This window comes from Melospiza melodia, chromosome Z (assembly GCF_035770615.1).
Source record: "Melospiza melodia melodia isolate bMelMel2 chromosome Z, bMelMel2.pri, whole genome shotgun sequence".
Taxonomy (NCBI): Eukaryota; Metazoa; Chordata; class Aves; order Passeriformes; family Passerellidae; genus Melospiza; species Melospiza melodia.
In genome coordinates this window covers 28,923,511-28,941,755 of record NC_086226.1, presented here as the reverse complement: position 1 = coordinate 28,941,755, position 18,245 = coordinate 28,923,511, and the positions used below count along the sequence as shown (strand labels likewise).

General features: G+C 44.4%; 1 protein-coding gene across 1 annotated transcript in view; it reads right to left on the bottom strand.

The window, feature by feature from the left end:
- LOC134431775 (uncharacterized) overlaps nucleotides 1–18,245 on the bottom strand; it is a 44,743-nt gene that overhangs the window by 3,094 nt on the left and 23,404 nt on the right. Inside the window, exon 16 of the mRNA XM_063179958.1 lies at nucleotides 17,141–17,209. Coding sequence (XP_063036028.1) covers nucleotides 17,141–17,209 — 69 coding nt within the window. The remainder of the gene's footprint in view (nucleotides 1–17,140; nucleotides 17,210–18,245) is intronic.

Below are 18,245 nucleotides of genomic sequence, written 5' to 3'. Positions count from 1 at the left end.
CTGTATTTGAGGTGCTACACAATACTTACAGAGATGTTTTATCCCTCATCATTATAATTCCAAGGCTGTGTTTTTTAATCAAATAAACAAACTTATTCTACAGTATGCCTGTCACTGTTATTGGGGAACACTTCCTCTGTTGGCCATAGAAGGGATTTGTTTTTGGATAAACTTCACTACTAACTGAAATCAACACTTAATGTTCTTGAAATATTAGTCAAGCATATTGTTGTAGGCAACATTTTAATTAAATTACTGTAATATTCAAGTATGTTACAACAGTCTGACAAGTTAAAAGTTCACATAACTAGAATACTGAGTATCAAACAATTTTTTGCATAGAAAAGGCACTTTCTTTATCAAATAGCACATGTGGGGTTGAACTAATGTGTTTTTGAAAACTTTGTCCTAAGTTACATAATGTGATTTATAATATAAGTTTCATATTGTTATTATTTTCAACTGCATGATTTAAAATATTTGGTTACAACTATTATTTGTGTAAGCAAAGACACATGACAAGGAGAGCACTTGTACTGGGATACATGCATTCCTTGGCTACGTAGTAATGTTGGCAAGTGATGCTCAATTGATTAAAATCAGGTAAGAATTGCTAATACTCCTGTAAAAAACTGTAAAAATTAGTTTCCAGGAGACATCACTGCTTGGTGTATTCAGCATTATAGACACTTCCAGATAAGTAAACACTGTCAGTATGCTTTTCTGTTTTGCTTGTATTGATATCTCCATTCTTTCATGTCTGACATAATCTCAGTAGCTGGGAAATTCTCTTTTGTGGCCTGAGTTGGTTTTGCATGGGTTTATTTTTGGTCAGGAGGGAAGAAGCCAGCCATGAAAGTGATATTTATATGAGGAGCTGCTAAAACTTCCTCCATGCCAGGCGAAACCAATTTCTGGCTCCCTCTGAGAATAGGCACACTGCTAAGTCAATTAAAAAAACTTGTAATTGATGCCTCTATGATTATTTATGAAAGACAAAACCTTAGGAACTCTCTTTTTCTTCCTTGGAGAGGTGGGTAGGTGCCAGGGTCTTCCTGGTCCAGGGCTGGCCATGTGGCCAGGACAGCACAGCCAAGATGGGCACAGCCAGGGTGGCGCCATGTGGCGCGGCTATCTCAGTGTGGCTCACAACGAACTTTATTTGCTTAACTGCTTTTAGCCAGCCATGTTGCCAACAGAATGGCCAGAAGTGGTGGCAGTGGATTTTTTTTCCCCTTTTTGGTGCACTGCATGAAGAGAGGCACTGAGTAGAGCTGGCAGCTGGCACGTCCCACGTGGCGCCAGTGGGAGCCATGTGATCAGCTGTGAGGGGCATGGCAAGCAATTGCCCAGTGTGACGCCTGGATGGGATCAACCTTTCAACGCTGCAGAGGTCTATAAAACTTTTCAATTGATAGAACTTGAGAACAAATAGACTTACGAACGCTGATTCTCTCCTGAGTCAAAGAAAAGGAAAAGGGGAAGACATGCGAGGAGAACAACATGGCGACGCTAAGGTAGGTGCAGAAGAGGGAGGAGGAGGAGGAGGTGCTTTGGGCCTCAGAGCTGAAACTCTCCTGCAAGCTGTGGTGAAGACTATAACACAACCATCTATTTCCTTGTAATTCATTAAGTGCGTGGGGGGAATACAGAAATCACCTGCAGCCTGTGAGAAAAAGGTGCTCATCCTGGAACACGTGGATGCTGAGAAGCTGTGATCAACTGAAAGACTTGAAAGAGAGAGAGAAGCCTTGCTTCCAGAGATAGAAGAAAAATACCTTTGCTTTTATACTAGAACAGCTTATCCTTAAAACCCCATGAACCAAATGGTCCATGAAAAAACAGTTGTGGAAAGACTTCTTTGCCCTTGGAAGTGACTCATGTTGCAGCAAATTTGGGCAGGGCTGCTACTCGTAAAAATTAGAATCACATTGGAAAAGTTCACAGAGAACTGCCTCCTGTGGAAGAGACTCCATGGTGATAGTGGAGCCCTCGAAAAAGTTAAAGATAGAATCTAAAATGTTAAGCTTTGTGCTTTCCCAGATCAACTGCACTTGCATAGGCAGTATGAAAAATTATATAATTGTTAGATATGATGATTGTTTAGTAATTAAATATAATTATTATATAACCATAAGAAGAATAATGAGAAACTATGTTGGAAATTCAGAGGGGGGCTAAATTTATGTATACAATAGAACAATATAAGTTTAATCATTAACATGAAAGTTATGTAACGATAGAGTATAAAAACATGATCATTTCGGATGTATGGTCAGAGTCAGATTTGGGTTGAATATACCCCTGACACCCAGAGCTCTTAATAAAAAGCACTGTATATAATCCCTCCATGATTATGTGTTTTTGAACGCTAACATTTTGGCGACCCCGGATGGCGCCCTTGTGAGTGCTGCTGAGCGAGTTTGCGACTCGATCACGCTCCAGCCGGCACCGAGGGATTCTCGGGGAGCCCATCGGCCGTGACCACTTCTACCGCTCACAATGTCCCGGGGAGAAAGGTAAGGTGCTTTTTTTTTTACTTTGGTTTGGTTTTGGATGCCTGCCAAGTAAGACACAGCAAAAGCTACGCTTGGTTGGGCTGAAGGAATTCCTGTTGGTGTAAGCCTAGGTGCCGTTCCGTAAGACAATCGTGAAAGCGTTGCGGGTTCAGCATTTGTGGTGTATTGGAAATGGAGAAACTTAAAGGGATTTTGGGCAGTAACACCCCTATCCCACAAATTTCTCCTTTGGGGTGCTTATTAGCACATTGGAAACAGGGTAACTTTGGGGAAGAATTGCATAAAACTAAGTTGATTGATTATTGTAATTCATGGTGGCCAGAATATGCCTTGGAGCACGGTGAAAAATGGCCAAAATACGGTACTCTGCAATACAACACTATTTTGCAGTTAATGTTGTTTTGTAAACAAGAAGGAAAATGGGATGAAGTCCCATATGTTGATCTGTTTTTCTATTTACGGGGAAAGCCAGAATGGCAGGATGAATGTGGATTGTTAGTGGTTAAAACATCTGCAAAGTGTGGGGTTTGTGAGGAATGTTGTTTAGAACACTTGGCGTTAAAAGAAAGCTTGAGTAGGGAAAATTATACAGATGTTGATTTACAAGTAGCTCCAATAGGAACAAGAGAACCTTACCCTATCCCACCTGTTTCACCTGTTTCATCTGTCCCTATCCCACTGCCTGCTCCTAACCCAACTAGTCCTGAACCCGTCTCGTCTAGTACACCTTTCCCTCTTTATCCTCCTCTCCCATCGTCACCTGATCCCTCTTCCTTGGAAGATGAGCAAAATCTAACTGTGATAGAAAGGAGAAAGAGGTATGCAAGTGAAAAAGATAGCAATGGTAATGAATCAGGGACCCCAATAGGCCACAGAACCCGGAGTCAGTCAAAGCTAGCCCCAGTTGTAGATAGGAAAGGCATAAGCAAACAAAACCAGACTGTGGTTGCCCCCTTGCGACAAGGTGTTGGAGTGGAAGGGCCAGTATTTGTAAAAGTGCCTTTTCTCCCTGCAGACTTAGTTATTTGGAAACAGTCAGCTGGAACTTAAAGAGAAAATCCTGATAAAATGGCACAAGTAGTAAAAATGGTTATAAAAACTCAAAATCCTGACTGGGATGACACACAAGTAATATAAGATACTCTGATGGATTCTACTGGAAAAGAAATGGTACTTAAGGCAGCCAAAGAGAGGGCAAGAGAAGATATTAGAAATGGGCTAGTAACGGGGAATTTGGATGTGAATTTCCCAATTGAGGATCCAAACTGGGACCCTAATTTATTGTGCAATATAAGGAAATTACAGAAGTATCAAGAGTGGATCCAAATAGGAGTTCAGAACGCTGTGCCCAAAACTATAAATTGGTCCAAACTATATGAGGTTCAACAGGAAAAGAAGGAATCTCCCACTGCATTTTTAGAGAGGCTTAAGGAGGTAGCAAGGAAATATACAGATCTCCAATTGGACACAGAACAAGCAAAGGTTCAGCTCGCTCTCATATTCTTGGGCCAATCACAGGATGACATTCATAGAAAATTGCAAAAATTAGAAGGAGAGGAATTAAGGAATTTGGATAAGCTACTTGAGGTAGCCTGGAAGGTATATAACAATCACAAAAGAGAAGTTAGTGAAAAGGAGCAGCAGAATCTTTCGGCAGTAATACAAGGGAAAGGGAACCCAAATTTCAGGGGACGTAACAGGAATGGTCGGAGTAAGAGACCAGTTACCCAGAGGTTAAGCCTGAATCAATGTGCATATTGCAAGGGGATGGGACATTGGAAGCGAGATTGTCCAGAATTGTTTCACCAGGACATTCAGTTCCAGCAGGGAAACGCTGCCAAAGCCATGGTGTTAGGAGAATATAACTAGCTGAACCTGTGGAACAGGTTCAAGAACTCGCCACAAATATACAATAGAATTTAATCCACCAATATTTCCAGTAAAGAAACCAAATAGGTGAATATGGGTTAGTGCAGGATTTGAGAGCAATAAATAAAAAGGACATTTATCCAGTGTAACAAATTCTCACACATTGCTAACGTCCGTAAAGGAGATATATAAGTGGTTTACTGTAATTGATTCAAAAGATGCCTTTCTTTGCATACCCTTTGACAAAGAAAGTAGGAAACTGTATGTCTTTGAGTGGAAAAACCCAGGGAACGGAAGAAAGACCCAGCTCACCTGGACACAACAAGAACTCGCCGACCCTATTTGGAAGCTAACTGGCAAAGGAACTGGAGATTTGGACCAAAAATGGGCAAGTACCAAGAGACCAATTATTGTTGCAGTATGTTGATGATATACTAATAGCTACAGAAGAAAAAGTAACCTATATAAAGGTAAACACTGAGATTTAAATTTCACAAGGGCAATGAAAACTAGGTACTACCCATATCCAAGCTATTTGTGCTATTCCAGAACCCCAGAATTTACATGAGCTGCGAGTCTTCCTGGGGATGGCAGGATGGTGTGGATCATGGACTATGGACTGATTGCGAAACCCCTGTATGAAGCTCAGAAGACTTGGCCATTCACCTGGGGCAAACCACAGAAAGAAGCCTTCCTAAAATTAAAGGAAGCACTGACAACTGCTCCAGCATTAGGGTTACCTGATCTGTCTAAAGATTTTCAGCTGTTTGTACATGAAAGGCTGAGCCTAGCACTAGGAGTCCTGACCCAACGTCTGGGAAGCTGGAAAAGGCCGGTGGGCTACTTTTCCTAACAACTTGACAACGTAAGTGCCGGGTGGCCCCCATGTCTGCGGGTGTTGTGGTGTGCTGTATTGTCCCATTTTGGCCTTCCAGGTCACTTTCCCAGGTGTGCCTATACTCTCTCCCTTCCCCCTTACCCCCATGCTGAGTGAGTCCTGTCACTCAGACTTAACATTCCAGCAAGGCGTCGTGTGGTTGGTCAAGTTCAAAGGATGCCACTCAGGCCCAGGGGTCATTGGCCTGTCTGGGTGTCATCTTCCCCTGAGACCCTGCCCCTCTCACCTGGTTGGTGGCTCACCTGTACCTCCCTCCCCCTGTCCTTGAGCTTAAAAAGGTCATGAGACCATGCGGTCTCGTGTTCTGTTGGAGCAGCTGCTCACGTTCAGACCTCTGTAACCATGGAATAAACCTCTGGACATTAAACCCTCCAGCAGAATCCATCTCCTTTTTCTCCTCACCATCGCCTGAAGCTATTCCTCCTGAGGTGACGGGGTTCCTTACAAGCCCGGACTTGTTCAGTGCCCAGCTGCAACCACCAGCAAGCCAAGGTATCTCTGGGGTGATACACCGCAGTTGCTGCCTTTGGCCCGGCAGCGAGGGTCAGACTGGCCCAGGCACAATCTAACTGGTAATATTGGGAGCCGTTTTTTCCAATATTTGGCGTCCCTGAGGTGGGCAAAGTGACTCTGCAGCCCGAGACGGACCCGCAGCACCTTGGAGAACCTTCTGGCAGCCGTGCATCCAGCTGAAGGGGGCTTTGGTTTCATCGCCCTCGGCTAGCGACTTTGGGAATATTCCCAGAAGAAGTTTCGTGGACTGTTCGGCGCCTCTGGAAAGCCCAGCTCCTTTCTGGTGAGCAGATTTTCCAGAGGGAGGACAGGGGAGCCTCTCTCGCCCACAGAGAGGTCCTGTTCCGGTGAAGAGACCTGCCTGTACCCAGCCAGCTACAGCTTCCATTTTGGGTGAGTATCTCTGCTCTCGGTAGGGCAGGAGCTCAAAAACAGACTCTGCCGTGAGTTCTGTTCCTTTTTGCATTTGCATTTTTGGCTGCGCAGCCCCACAGACGGGAATTCATTGATTTCTAGCTATTAGCTTTCTGCCGCGTGTGTTACTCTCTTTTGAAATTCGCGCCGGAGTGGGAGCTCTCTGCCCTTCCCCCCGGCTTTGCAGCTCGGCTCTCTCCACGTGGTCGGGAGATCTTTCTCTCTCTGTGTGGGGGAGGGGGGGCTCTCGACTCTCTTGCCGCGGGGGACTCTCTTTCTCTGCTCTCTGCGGGGGAAGGGGGGGGGGTTCTCTGCACACGCGGCACGGGGGGCCTCGGTTTCAGCTTGCCACGTGGCGTGGCTGCTCTCCCTGCTCCGCGGGGAGGGGGCTGCATTCCAGGCGGGGGAGGCTTTGTTTCTGCCTCAGCTCGGCAGGGCGTGCCCTGCTGCTGCTGCCCGGGAATTTTAAAAGCAGTATATACAGCTGCATTGTGAAGCTTTTGTCGGCTAGTTATCGCTTTCCATCTGTGTTTTTTTTTTTAAATCGGTAGCTGATTTTAGCTTTGTTTTTGGTCAGGCGGGATTTAGTACTTTGCTTTTTTACATCTAACATGGGTTTGAAACTCAGCATTGTACAAAAAGGAGTGTTTTATAATATTGTTAGCATTTTAGACAGTAGTAATGTGAAGTTCTCAAAGGGAAAATTGAAACAGTTTATAAGATGGCTTTTCCTCCACTTCCCACAAATCTCCCCTGAAGAAATCCACAATATTCAATTCTGGGATAAAGTTGGAAATGAATTGATAACCTTAGGACAATCTGGCAATGCCCCCTCAGCTAAATTTGTGTTTTGGAGTTTACAAATTCGTACAGCATTGCTCAAACAAAAGGAAATGGGGAAAAAGCCAAATGTAAAGCCATGTACCTCTGCTCTCCGTTTCTCCCTCTCCTAGTTCTAAAACCCCTAAACCTCTTTCCCCAAAACTTGGTATTTTAAACAGATCAAACTCATTGGGAAGTCGACGCCCAAAGTCTGTTGAAATGCCTGAGTTGCCCTGTCCACAAGGCCCTGGCCATCCTGCGTGGAACCTTTCCCAATCCCCTGTGTCCCATCCTCAGAAACCCACAGCACGTGTTACCTTTGCAGAGAGTAGTGTTACCCAAAATGGCCCCCAGCCCCTAGGGGGTCCACAAGATGGTGGATGCCACGTGGCATCTTCCCAAACCTGGTCTTCTTCTTCCCAAACTCCCCTTAAGCATCCTGAAACTCCAGCCCCATACCCCTCTCCTCCTGTTCCTCGTGACACCTTCCCCCCTCCCCCTCCCTTTCCCGCAGTGCCCTCAGCTCCGCCCCTCTACTCCTCCCAGGGGGCGTCTGCTGACGTGATGTCACCAGGTGTCCCCACCCCCTGCCTGCCCCTTGACCCCGCCCCTTGTTCCCACAGTGTCCCCGCCCCTTGCCGGCCCCTTGACCCCGCCCCCTGTACCCGTTGCATCCCCGCCCCCTCCCCGGGTTCCCACGGTGGGGACACCCACTGCCATTCCCCAAACCTGTATCTGTGATCCCAATGCTTCTGTTTCAAGGGATACAGAGCAGGGAATAGCAGATTCAATGCATAGTCCCATGTCACTGGCTCCTGTTACCTTTCAGCCTGCAGCCCAGGGGGGAGCAGCTCCAACTGCTAACTGGAGTTCTTTTGGACGACAATTGATTAAAGAGATCTGTAAGTCTCATAAAGAATATGGTCCACACAGTCCATATTTCCGTGGCCTTTTAAATTCTGAATTGAGTAGGACTGTAGTGATTCCACATGATTCAAAACAGCTTTTTTCCTGTCTCATGACCTCCACGGAATTCAAATTATGGGAAATAGCATGGAAACAAATGCTGAATGATGCTCTCCCAGGCTTGCATTCTGATCCAAACACAGCCAAAGACAACAGTGGTAACCCTATCACCATTGAGCACCTCTGTGGTGAGGGCCAATGGTCTTCTCCCTCAATCCAAGCTACTGCAATTCCTGCAGAAACTCTCGAGAAAGTAAAAGAAGCAGCTGAAAAAGCATTCTTTTCCCTACAACCTGAGGGGCCTTTTGAGCCCTATAGTAAAATTGAACAGCTACCATCAGAGCCTTTTTTGAAATTTGTAGAAAGGTTAACTAGAGCTATTGAAATACAAGTTAAAAAAGAGAATGCTAGGGAAGCAATTTTAGAAGAAATGGCGTTTACAAATGCAAATGAACAGTGTCAAGCGGCAATCCTGAGCCTTCCTCTCGAACCTACCCCTACGTTAAAGGACATGCTTCTAGTGTGTAACAGGAAAGTGCCTCTGATGAGTGTGACTGAAGACACCAGACCAAGGCTGCTGCCAAGACCACCTCAGCATGTCGCCGTTGCCAGCCCTGCGCCCATTCCCTCAGCACAGCAGTACCCTGGGCAGCAGCGGAGACCAGCAACGGCTGAGCCCACAAAACCATGCCTACTTTGTAACAACCTAGGGCACTGGAGCAACCAGTGCCCCCTGAAAAGGGAATTTGATGAATTTAGAAATGGCAGGGGAGGAGAACTACAAGCCCTCCCTGGGGGTCAACAACAACAAAAAAACTGAAGAGCCAGCGCCGGCCTGCCAGGCGCGCAGACACAAAAAGAGCAGGCCAAGGGAATAAGGGTAGCAAAACAAATCAGGCGCGCGATAATATTAATGTTTGTGTAAGTGAAGCAGGTGCTTCAAAGACTGTGTATGATTTAGGTGATCCTGTGTTAACCACGTCTTCTGTCAATGAGCCTTACAGGTTGCAGCTGACTGAGTCACTCCATCTGGAGGACACTGATTGGCATTTTGTGTCTGCAAATCCTGAACAGAAAGGTACTTGGAACCGGATTCGTTGTAAGTACATCGTCATTGGGGACACCAAACACACACCACAAGAGATTGAAATTGCTCCAGGAATGACAACATCAGATCCTGAGCAATTCGTTCTTGGCCTGCATTGTTTCCACCCACCCCTGTTTCTTCCCAAGGGACAAATTGTTGCACAAGCTATCCCTGTGCCATCTTTACCTGAAAATATCAAAAAACAAGGGCCCACAGTCACCCGGGTACAAGTTATTGGGAAAGACAAACCCAAATTATGGCGTAATGTCAGTGGGGGTGGGGAGTCTAAACGCATTGAGATGCTTGTAGACACAGGTGCAGACTGCACAGTGATTCCAGTACAAGACTGGCCAGCACACTGGCCTTTGCAAAATGTTGCCGGTCACCTTCAAGGTGTAGGAGGTCTGCAATTGGCAAGACAATCCAAAAGCATTATTCAATTTGAGGGACCAAACGGACAATTGGCAAATATCCGTCCATTTGTGTTGGATTATTCAGAACCTTTTTAGGGAGAGATTTAATGGCCCAGTGGGGTGTCACAATTGATATTCCAGACTCTCCACAACATATTTGTACAGCAGCACCCCACCCAAAAACTGAAGTGGATAACAGACAAACCAGTTCAGGTGAAACAGTGGCCGCTAAGTAAACAAAAAATAAAGGTGCTTCAGGAACTAGTGGAAGAGCAACTAAAAAAGGGCCACATTGTGGAGACCATGTCCCCATGGAACTCTCCAGTGTTTGTCATCCAAAAAGCTGACAAAAAGAGATGGCGGCTCCTCTGCGACCTCCGACAAATTAATAACGTAATTGAAGATATGGGTTCTCCCCAACCTGGTACGCCATCCCCAACAATGCTTCCCCAAGACTGGAAATTAGCTGTTATTGATATTAAGGATTGTTTTTTCCAAATCCCCTTGCACCCTGACGATGCATCGCGTTTTGCATTCTCAGTTCCTTCTATTAATATGGAATCCCCTATGAAAAGGTACCATTGGACTGTTCTTCCTCAGGGATTAAAGGTATCTCCAGCTATCTGCCAGTGGTATGTGTCTTCCCTGCTTTCCCCAGTACGTGCAGCCGCAGAGAAGGCCATTATTTATCATTATATGGATGATATCCTTGTGTGTGCCCCCAATGATGATTTACTCATGCATGCGCTTGACCTAACGATCGATGCATTGATTGTTGCAGGGTTTGAGCTCCAGGAAAAGAAAATTCAAAAGATGCCACCTTGGAAGTATTTGGGCTTAGAAATTGGAAATAGGACCATTGTTCCTCAAAAACTAGAAATCAATCCAAAGATCAAGACCCTTGCGGATGTCCACAAGTTGTGTGGGTCTTTGAATTGGGTAAGACCATGGCTCGGTCTGACTAATGAAGACCTTGCCCCTCTTTTCAATTTATTGAAAGGGGGAGAGGACCCAGGTGCTCCTAGGTCTGTTACCCCAGAGGCACGGAAAGCTCTAGAAAAGGTTCAGATTGCAATGTCCACAAGACAGGCCAACCGATGCCGGCCTGACCTGCCATTCAAATTTATCATCCTAGGTAAGCTGCCACATCTCCATGGAATTATTTTCCAGTGGGAGGAAAAACAAACACCTAAGGCAAAGAACACACCAAAAAAGGACCGGGACCAGAGGGACCCTCTCTTGATCATAGAATGGGTTTTCCTCAGTCACAAAAGGTCCAAGAGACTGACAAAGCCTCAGGAGCTGGTAGCGGAACTGATCCAGAAAGCTAGGACCAGGATCAGGGAGTTAGCAGGATGTGATTTTAAGTGCATTCACATTCCAGTTGAGTTAAAATCAGGTCAAAATACTGTGAAAATACTGGAACAATTGTTTCAAGAAAATGAAGTGCTGCAGTTTGCTCTGGATTCCTACTCAGGACAAATTTCGGTAGCGCGGCCCGCTCACAAATTGTTCGAACAAGATGTTCAATTTACCTTAAAACTGAGAAGTGCTCTAAGTAGGAGACCTTTAAAAAGGGCTCTAACTGTCTTCACAGATGCATCCGGGAGGTCCCACAAGTCCGTTATGACTTGGAAGGATCCTCAAACCCAGCAGTGGGAGACAGACATTGCTGAGGTGGAAGGTTCACCTCAGGTTGCTGAATTGGCTGCGGTTGTTAGGGCCTTTGAAAGGTTCTCAGAACCATTTAATCTGATTACAGACTCTGCATATGTGGCAGGAGTAGTATCCAGGGCAGATCAAGCAATACTGCAAGATGTGTCTAACATCGCACTTTTTGAATTGCTCTCAAAACTGGTAAAGTTAGTCACTCACCGAGAGCAACCTTTTAATGTGATGCATGTCAGATCACACACTGACTTGCCAGGGTTTATCGCTGAAGGCAACAGAAGGGCAGATGCTCTTGCTGCACCTGCAGTGATGGCCACTCTCCCAAATGTTTTTGAACAGGCAAAAATCAGCCACCAGCTTTTCCACCAAAATGCACCTGGCCTGGTTCGTCAGTTTAACATCACTCGAGAACAGGCCAAAGCGATTGTGGCCACATGCCCAAATTGCCAACAACATGCACTCCCTACAGTGAGTACGGGAGCAAACCCAAGGGGACTGAACAGCTGTGAACTGTGGCAAACAGATGTAACACACATACAGTCTTTTGGATGGCAGAAATATGTTCATGTTAGTGTAGATACCTTTTCTGGAGCGGTCTATGCTTCTGCCCACACAGGAGAATCATCTATTGATGCTATTAAGCACCTCTTACAGGCTTTTTCTTTCATGGGCATCCCCAAGGAGCTGAAAACTGATAATGGGCCTGCTTACAAATCCAAGGAATTCGGGAGCTTCCTGCAGCAATGGGGAGTAGAGCACAAAACTGGCATCCCCTACTCCCCTATAGGTCAAGCCATTGTAGAAAGAACTAACCGTGATATTAAAAGGGTCCTGGACCAGCAACAACAGGTTCTGAAGGTAGAACCTCCCCACATCCGGTTATCCAGGGCGCTATTCACAATCAATTTTCTGAATTGTTCTTTTGACAGCCCGAACCCACCCATCCTACGTCACTTTGGGGGGAGCAATCATAAGTTAATGAAAGAAAAACCTCCAGTTTTAGTAAAGGACCCTGAGACTTGGAAAATGGTGGGACCCTACAAATTGGTTACTTGGGGACGTGGATATGCCTGTGTGTCCACGCCCTCTGGTTTAAGGTGGGTTCCTCCCAAATGGGTAAAGCCCTATGTTCCCAAGGTCTCAGAGAAATCTATAGAAGCACCCCAGGTTGCTCATGCTGCCTGGAGAAGAAAACGCCGCACGCGTTCTCTGGAGGAAATTCCATTTAAGTCTCCTATCTGGAATAGTTTATAATATATATTTGTTTCAAGTTTTTGTGCCAGTTTAGATCCCACTGTTCATGTGTAGCCTCGAGACACCATGAGACCGAGCCTGCTTCTCGTCCTACTCGTGATCATCCCACCTGTGACCTCCTGCATAGTGCCTCAGCCCAAACCACATATGGACTACCTTGACAAAGGCTCTCAGACATCAACAGAGAAACTGACAACTGGCTGAATGGACTGTTCAAAGGCTGGGGACTCTCGGGCTGGTTGGGATCTACTCTGAAAACTGTGTTTTTAGTGCTGTTTATTTGAGTTATAGTTATTGTAGTTGTTAGCATTGTTTTTGGACTAATCAAACGCATGGTTCTCAAGTTAATTTCAAGCTCATCTCCCCCTCCTGAGGTCTACCATTTGGAAGCCCTCAATGCTCCAATGGATGACCTAGAAGCCTCAGTGGAAAACACTGACCCTCCTGTAGAGGAAGAACTGATTTACCAACCATGGTTTGGCAATCATTCTGCACCACAAACACAGTCCTCTTCTTTTTAAACAAAACTAGGGGGAGATGTTGTGGGGGCTGTATTGTCCCATTTTGGCCTTCCAGGTCACTTTCCCAGGTGTGCCTATACTCTCTCCCTTCCCCCTTACCCCCATGCTGAGTGGGTCCTGTCACTCAGACTTAACATTCCAGCAAGGCGTCGTGTGGTTGGTCAAGTTCAAAGGATGCCACTCAGGCCCAGGGGTCATTGGCCTGTCTGGGTGTCATCTTCCCCTGAGACCCTGCCCCTCTCACCTGGTTGGTGGCTCACCTGTACCTCCCCTCCCCCTGTCCTTGAGCTTAAAAAGGTCATGAGACCATGTGGTCTCGTGTTCTGTTGGAGCAGTTGCTCACGTTCAGACCTCTGTAACCATGGAATAAACCTCTGGACATTAAACCCTCCAGCAGAATCCATCTCCTTTTTCTCTTCACCATCGCCTGAAGCTATTCCTCCTGAGGTGACGGGGGTCCTTACAAGCCCGGACTTGTTCAGTGCCCAGCTGCAACCACCAGCAAGCCAAGGTATCTCTGGGGTGATACACCGCAGTTGCTGCCTTTGGCCCAGCAGCGAGGGTCAGACTGGCCCAGGCACAATCTAACTGGTAATATTGGGAGCCTTTTTTTCCAATATGCGGGCAGTCGCAGCTACTGTGATCCTGATACAAGAAGCCAGGAAACTTACTATGGGAAGGCATAGAGATGTCTATGTATCACAAATGGTAACCACTGTCTTAGAACAAAAGGGGGGCCATTGGCTATCTCCCAGCAGGATGATGAAATTCCAGGTAGTCCTGACTGAGCAGAATGATGTCACATTAAAAACAACTAACCTTTTGAATCCAGCTTTGTTCCTAGGTACAACAACTGAAGAAGGCCCATTAGAACACAACTGTGTAGAAGTAATACAGTACACCTATTCAGCAAGAGAAGACCTGAAAGATGTCCCACTAGAGCAGCCAGAGTGGGAGCTGTCTACAGATGGGAGCAGCTTCGTGGAAAATGGAACCAGATACGCTGGATATGCGGTAACAACAATCAATACAGTAGTGGAGGCAAAGGCATTACCACCAAATACATCTGCCCAGAAGGCAGAACTGGTTGCTCTAACCAGGGCACTAGAATTAAGTGAAGGGAAAAAGGTAAATATCTGGACTGACTCAAAAAATGCTTTTGGAGTGGTGCATGTACACGGAGCACTATGGAAAGAAAGAGGATCGTTATCTTCTCGGGGTACGCACATTAAACATCAGGATGCAATCCTGCAATTGATAAAGGCAGTACCAAAACCTGAACAAGTGGCAATCATACACGGCAAAGCACACTAATCAGGAAACTCCAAAATCTGTGAGGGAAATCAAAAGGCAGACTGGGCAGCCCAACAGGTTGCTCAAGAGGTACAAAAAACAATGGCATTGATACCTTTGAAGCTTAAGGTATCCCAATTCAATTTGCCTCCAAAACCAAAATATTCAGTAGAAGATGAGAGGCCCAGTAAATTGGGGAATATTAACATCAAAACTACCTGAAATACAAAAGAACAAAACAATTACATGTAAACAGGTACCCAAATTGAGGCAAGTAATCAAGGAAACTTGGGAGAAAATAGGAACATGGATGAGACCTATGAGTGAGAAAGACTGTGTTCTAAGTGATGGCATACTAGGAACCCCTATGGGAGAATCAGAAGGCATCACACAATGGCAATGCCATTTACCACACTATAAAAAGATTATAGAAAATGTTACAGAAACCACTCTGGTATGGAAATGTGAGGCCAAGGATCAGAAAGATGAGATAGAATCTTGGGACAGTGCGTGGTCTGTGAGTATTCTTCAAAGATTCCAATATATGGCAAACACCCCTTGGTGTGGGAAGTGGGAAGGCCCCGAGAATGAAACAGATCCAGCAATAACGAACACTGACACTAGTAGCAGAACGAGGGCAGACAAAGTAAGTTGGTGGGCATGTAATAAAACTTATGATTGCACTTCAGATGATGAAGAGGTAAAACAGATGCCATCCCTGGCAATAGCCCTACAAATTGGTTGTGCGTGCAGAGGGATCAAACATAAACAAGGCAAAGTGAATTATAAAGTAATTATAGGGTGTACCAGGGTTACAGTCCAAGGTCCAGGACAATTTGTATGGGCAGCAAGTGATGGTACCGGGACAACACATCTGCCTGTAGACGGGAAAGTAAAGGAGATTACTTTAGGCCTCCCAAACTTATGTCCAGTTTGGAAAAAGTCCCCATTTAATGGAAAATGTGAACTTCTGCAGATAAGAGCAAGACGAAAAATTCTAGACAATGAAAATCCAGATGACACTTGGCAGGAACCCTCTGGTGGAGTGAAATTTGGATGGGCCCTAGAGTCATTGCTTGGTCCTATAGCAAACTATAAGAGCAGAGAGATGCTGTACAAACTTACAGGTCAGGTAGATAGACAGGCAAAAGTCACCCGGGAAGGATTTAAAGAATTAAATATACAAATACAAGCCACCACAAAAATGACTTTACACAATCGATTAGCCCTAGATTTGTTACTCCTGAAAGATGGAGTAAGTGGATTTTTAAAGGGACAAGTTGATCACTGCTGCGTTCATATCCCAAATGTAACTGCAGATGTAGAATATGACATCAATCAGTTGAAACAAATAGAGCATGAAGCACAAGAAGAGGGGGAGAATGATAGTGAAGCCCTGGAAAAAGTTAAAGATAGAATCTAAAATGTTAAGCTTTGTGCTTTCCCAGATCAACTGCACCTGCGTAAGCAGTATGAAAAATTATATAATTGTCAGATGTGATGATTGTTTAGTAATTAAATATAATTATTATGTAACCATAAGAAGGATAATGAGAAACTATGTTGGAAATTCAGAGGGGGGCTAAATTTATGTATACAATAGAACAATATAAGTTTAATAATTAACGTGAAAGTTATATAACAATAGAGTATAAAACATGATCATTTTGGATGTATGGTCAGAGTCAGATTTGGGTTGAATACACCCCTGACACCCAGAGCTCTTAATAAAAAGCACCGCATATAATCCCTCTGTGATTATGTATTTTTGAATGCTAACAATGGTATAGCAAAAAAGACACCTCTCCCTAAGCAGACTGAAGAAAGACTTTTAGAAGTGACAAACTGACTAAAAGCCCCATGTTTAGTCTCCCTCTGTTGTTGGTCGGAAGGAAAGAAAGGCGATGGAAAGGTTTTAAATTTCATTATTCTTTTTTAATTTCATTAATAGATTTTTCTTTGTATATTTTAAAGTTTTGAGCCTGTTTTGCCTTTAAAGTGTTTTACTTCTAATCCTTATCTCACCCCATCAGCTTTTTAATTGTTCTTTCCCCCTCCTCTGCTCAATTGTGGCAGAGGTGAATAAGTAAAGGATTTTTTATACCTGCACTGGCTTTTAATGCACTGTGGGTCCATTGGCTTTTAGCCAATGTTAAACCCACAACACTATCAGATTTTACTTTACTTACTATCACTTTAAGAACATTTACATGTTTCAAAGTAAATAAACCATTCACTAACAATAGCAAGAAAAAGTTACCATTATTTGAGGTCCACATTTACTGAATTCTGTCCTACAATATTTCCAAGAAAAAAAGTGCAAGACAGAGGGTGACAAGAAAAAAGCCCAGTCTGACAAACTTCTACAACTTAGAGAAAGCAGAGTCTAAAAATCAAGGAAATGCAAAGAACTGCAATGGTTGTGGTTGCAAGGAAAAGCTATTACAAACACATTAATGGTTTAAAACAGAAAGAAATGAAAAGGCCTTTAAAAAAATAAAAATAGTAATGAAAGAAAAAAATCAAAAACCAAATTCCCATCCACCTGCCACCAACACTCCCCAAAACAAAAAAAACCCAAACAACCAAGCAACCAAACACAAACAAAAATAAAAATAACCAAGCAAATGGGGACTACTAGAAAAAAACACTACTAAAAATTACAAAAATTTTAATCCCCGTCTTAGCTTTCATCATCCTCTTCCTCTTCACAAAAATGTCTCTGAACATTTCTGTTTGCGCTAGTTTTAATGCTACATTATGTAATGCTGCATTTACAATTAAGTGTTTTGTGCATTTACAATTAAGTGTTGTTGCATTTGACTACAGAAGCTGTGCAGCGTGAAGGGAGATGCAGGCTGGGAACCCACATCCTGTAATTGCTTGAAAAGCACACTTACCAGCAGGAGCAGGAGTAGGAGCAGGAGCTCTACCAGCTGCCTGGGGTGAAATGTGAGGCTGAAGAAGATCTGTTTAGTAAAAATAAGTATAATAAGCAAGGAAATGCACAGAATGGAAATAGTTACAGTTACAAGGAAAGGTGATTACAAAATGTTAATGATTTAAAACAGAAAGACAGGGAAAAGCCTTTGGTTAAAAAGAAAGAAAGAAAGCAATTAAAAGAAGTAAAAAAAAGAAAAAAATCAAAAATCAAACACCCACCCACCCACCTCAACCACTCCCCAAAACCAAAAAATTCCAATCAACCAAGCATCCAAACCCAAACTAAAACCAAAAAACTCCACAAGGAAATAGGAGTCAATAATAAAAAACATTAGAGTAATAATTTTAATCCATGTGTTAGTTTCCACCAGCCCCTTTTCTCTTCTGAAAAAAGTCTCAGAACATTTCTCTTAGCACTAGTTTTAATACTCCCTTATGTTTATATTTAAGTATTGTTTGCCCAGAGAAGCTGTGCAGCATGAAGGGAGATGCTGTCTGGGAACCCACATTCAAGTGACTTTAATTGCTTGAAAAGCACAAAGCACACTTACCCACAGGAACAGGAGCAGCAGCAGGAACAGCAACAGAAGGAGGAGGTGGAGGAGGAGGAGGAGCAGAAGCAGGAGCAGGAGGTGGAGGAGGTGGTGGAGGAGGAGGAGCAGCAGCAGGAGCAGGAGGAGGAGGAGGAGGTGGTGGAGGAGGTGGAGGAGGAGGTGGAGGAGGAGGTGGTGAACCACCTGCTTCAGATTCAATGTGGCGGTGTGAAGATTCTGTTTGGTGAAAGAAAATTGTAAAAAACAAGGAAATGCACAATACTGGAATGGTTGTGTTTGCAAGGAAAGGCTGCTACAAAATGTTAATGGCTTCTAACAGCAAGAAAGGGAAAAGCCTTTGTTGAAACAAAGAAAGAAAGGAAGGAAGGCGGGAAGGAAGGCAGGAAGGCAGGAAGGAAGGAAGTGTCGGAAGGAAGTGTCGGAAGGAAGTGTCGGAAGGAAGGAAGTGTCGGAAGGAAGGAAGTGTCGGAAGGAAGTGTCGGAAGGAAGGAAGGAAGTGTCGGAAGGA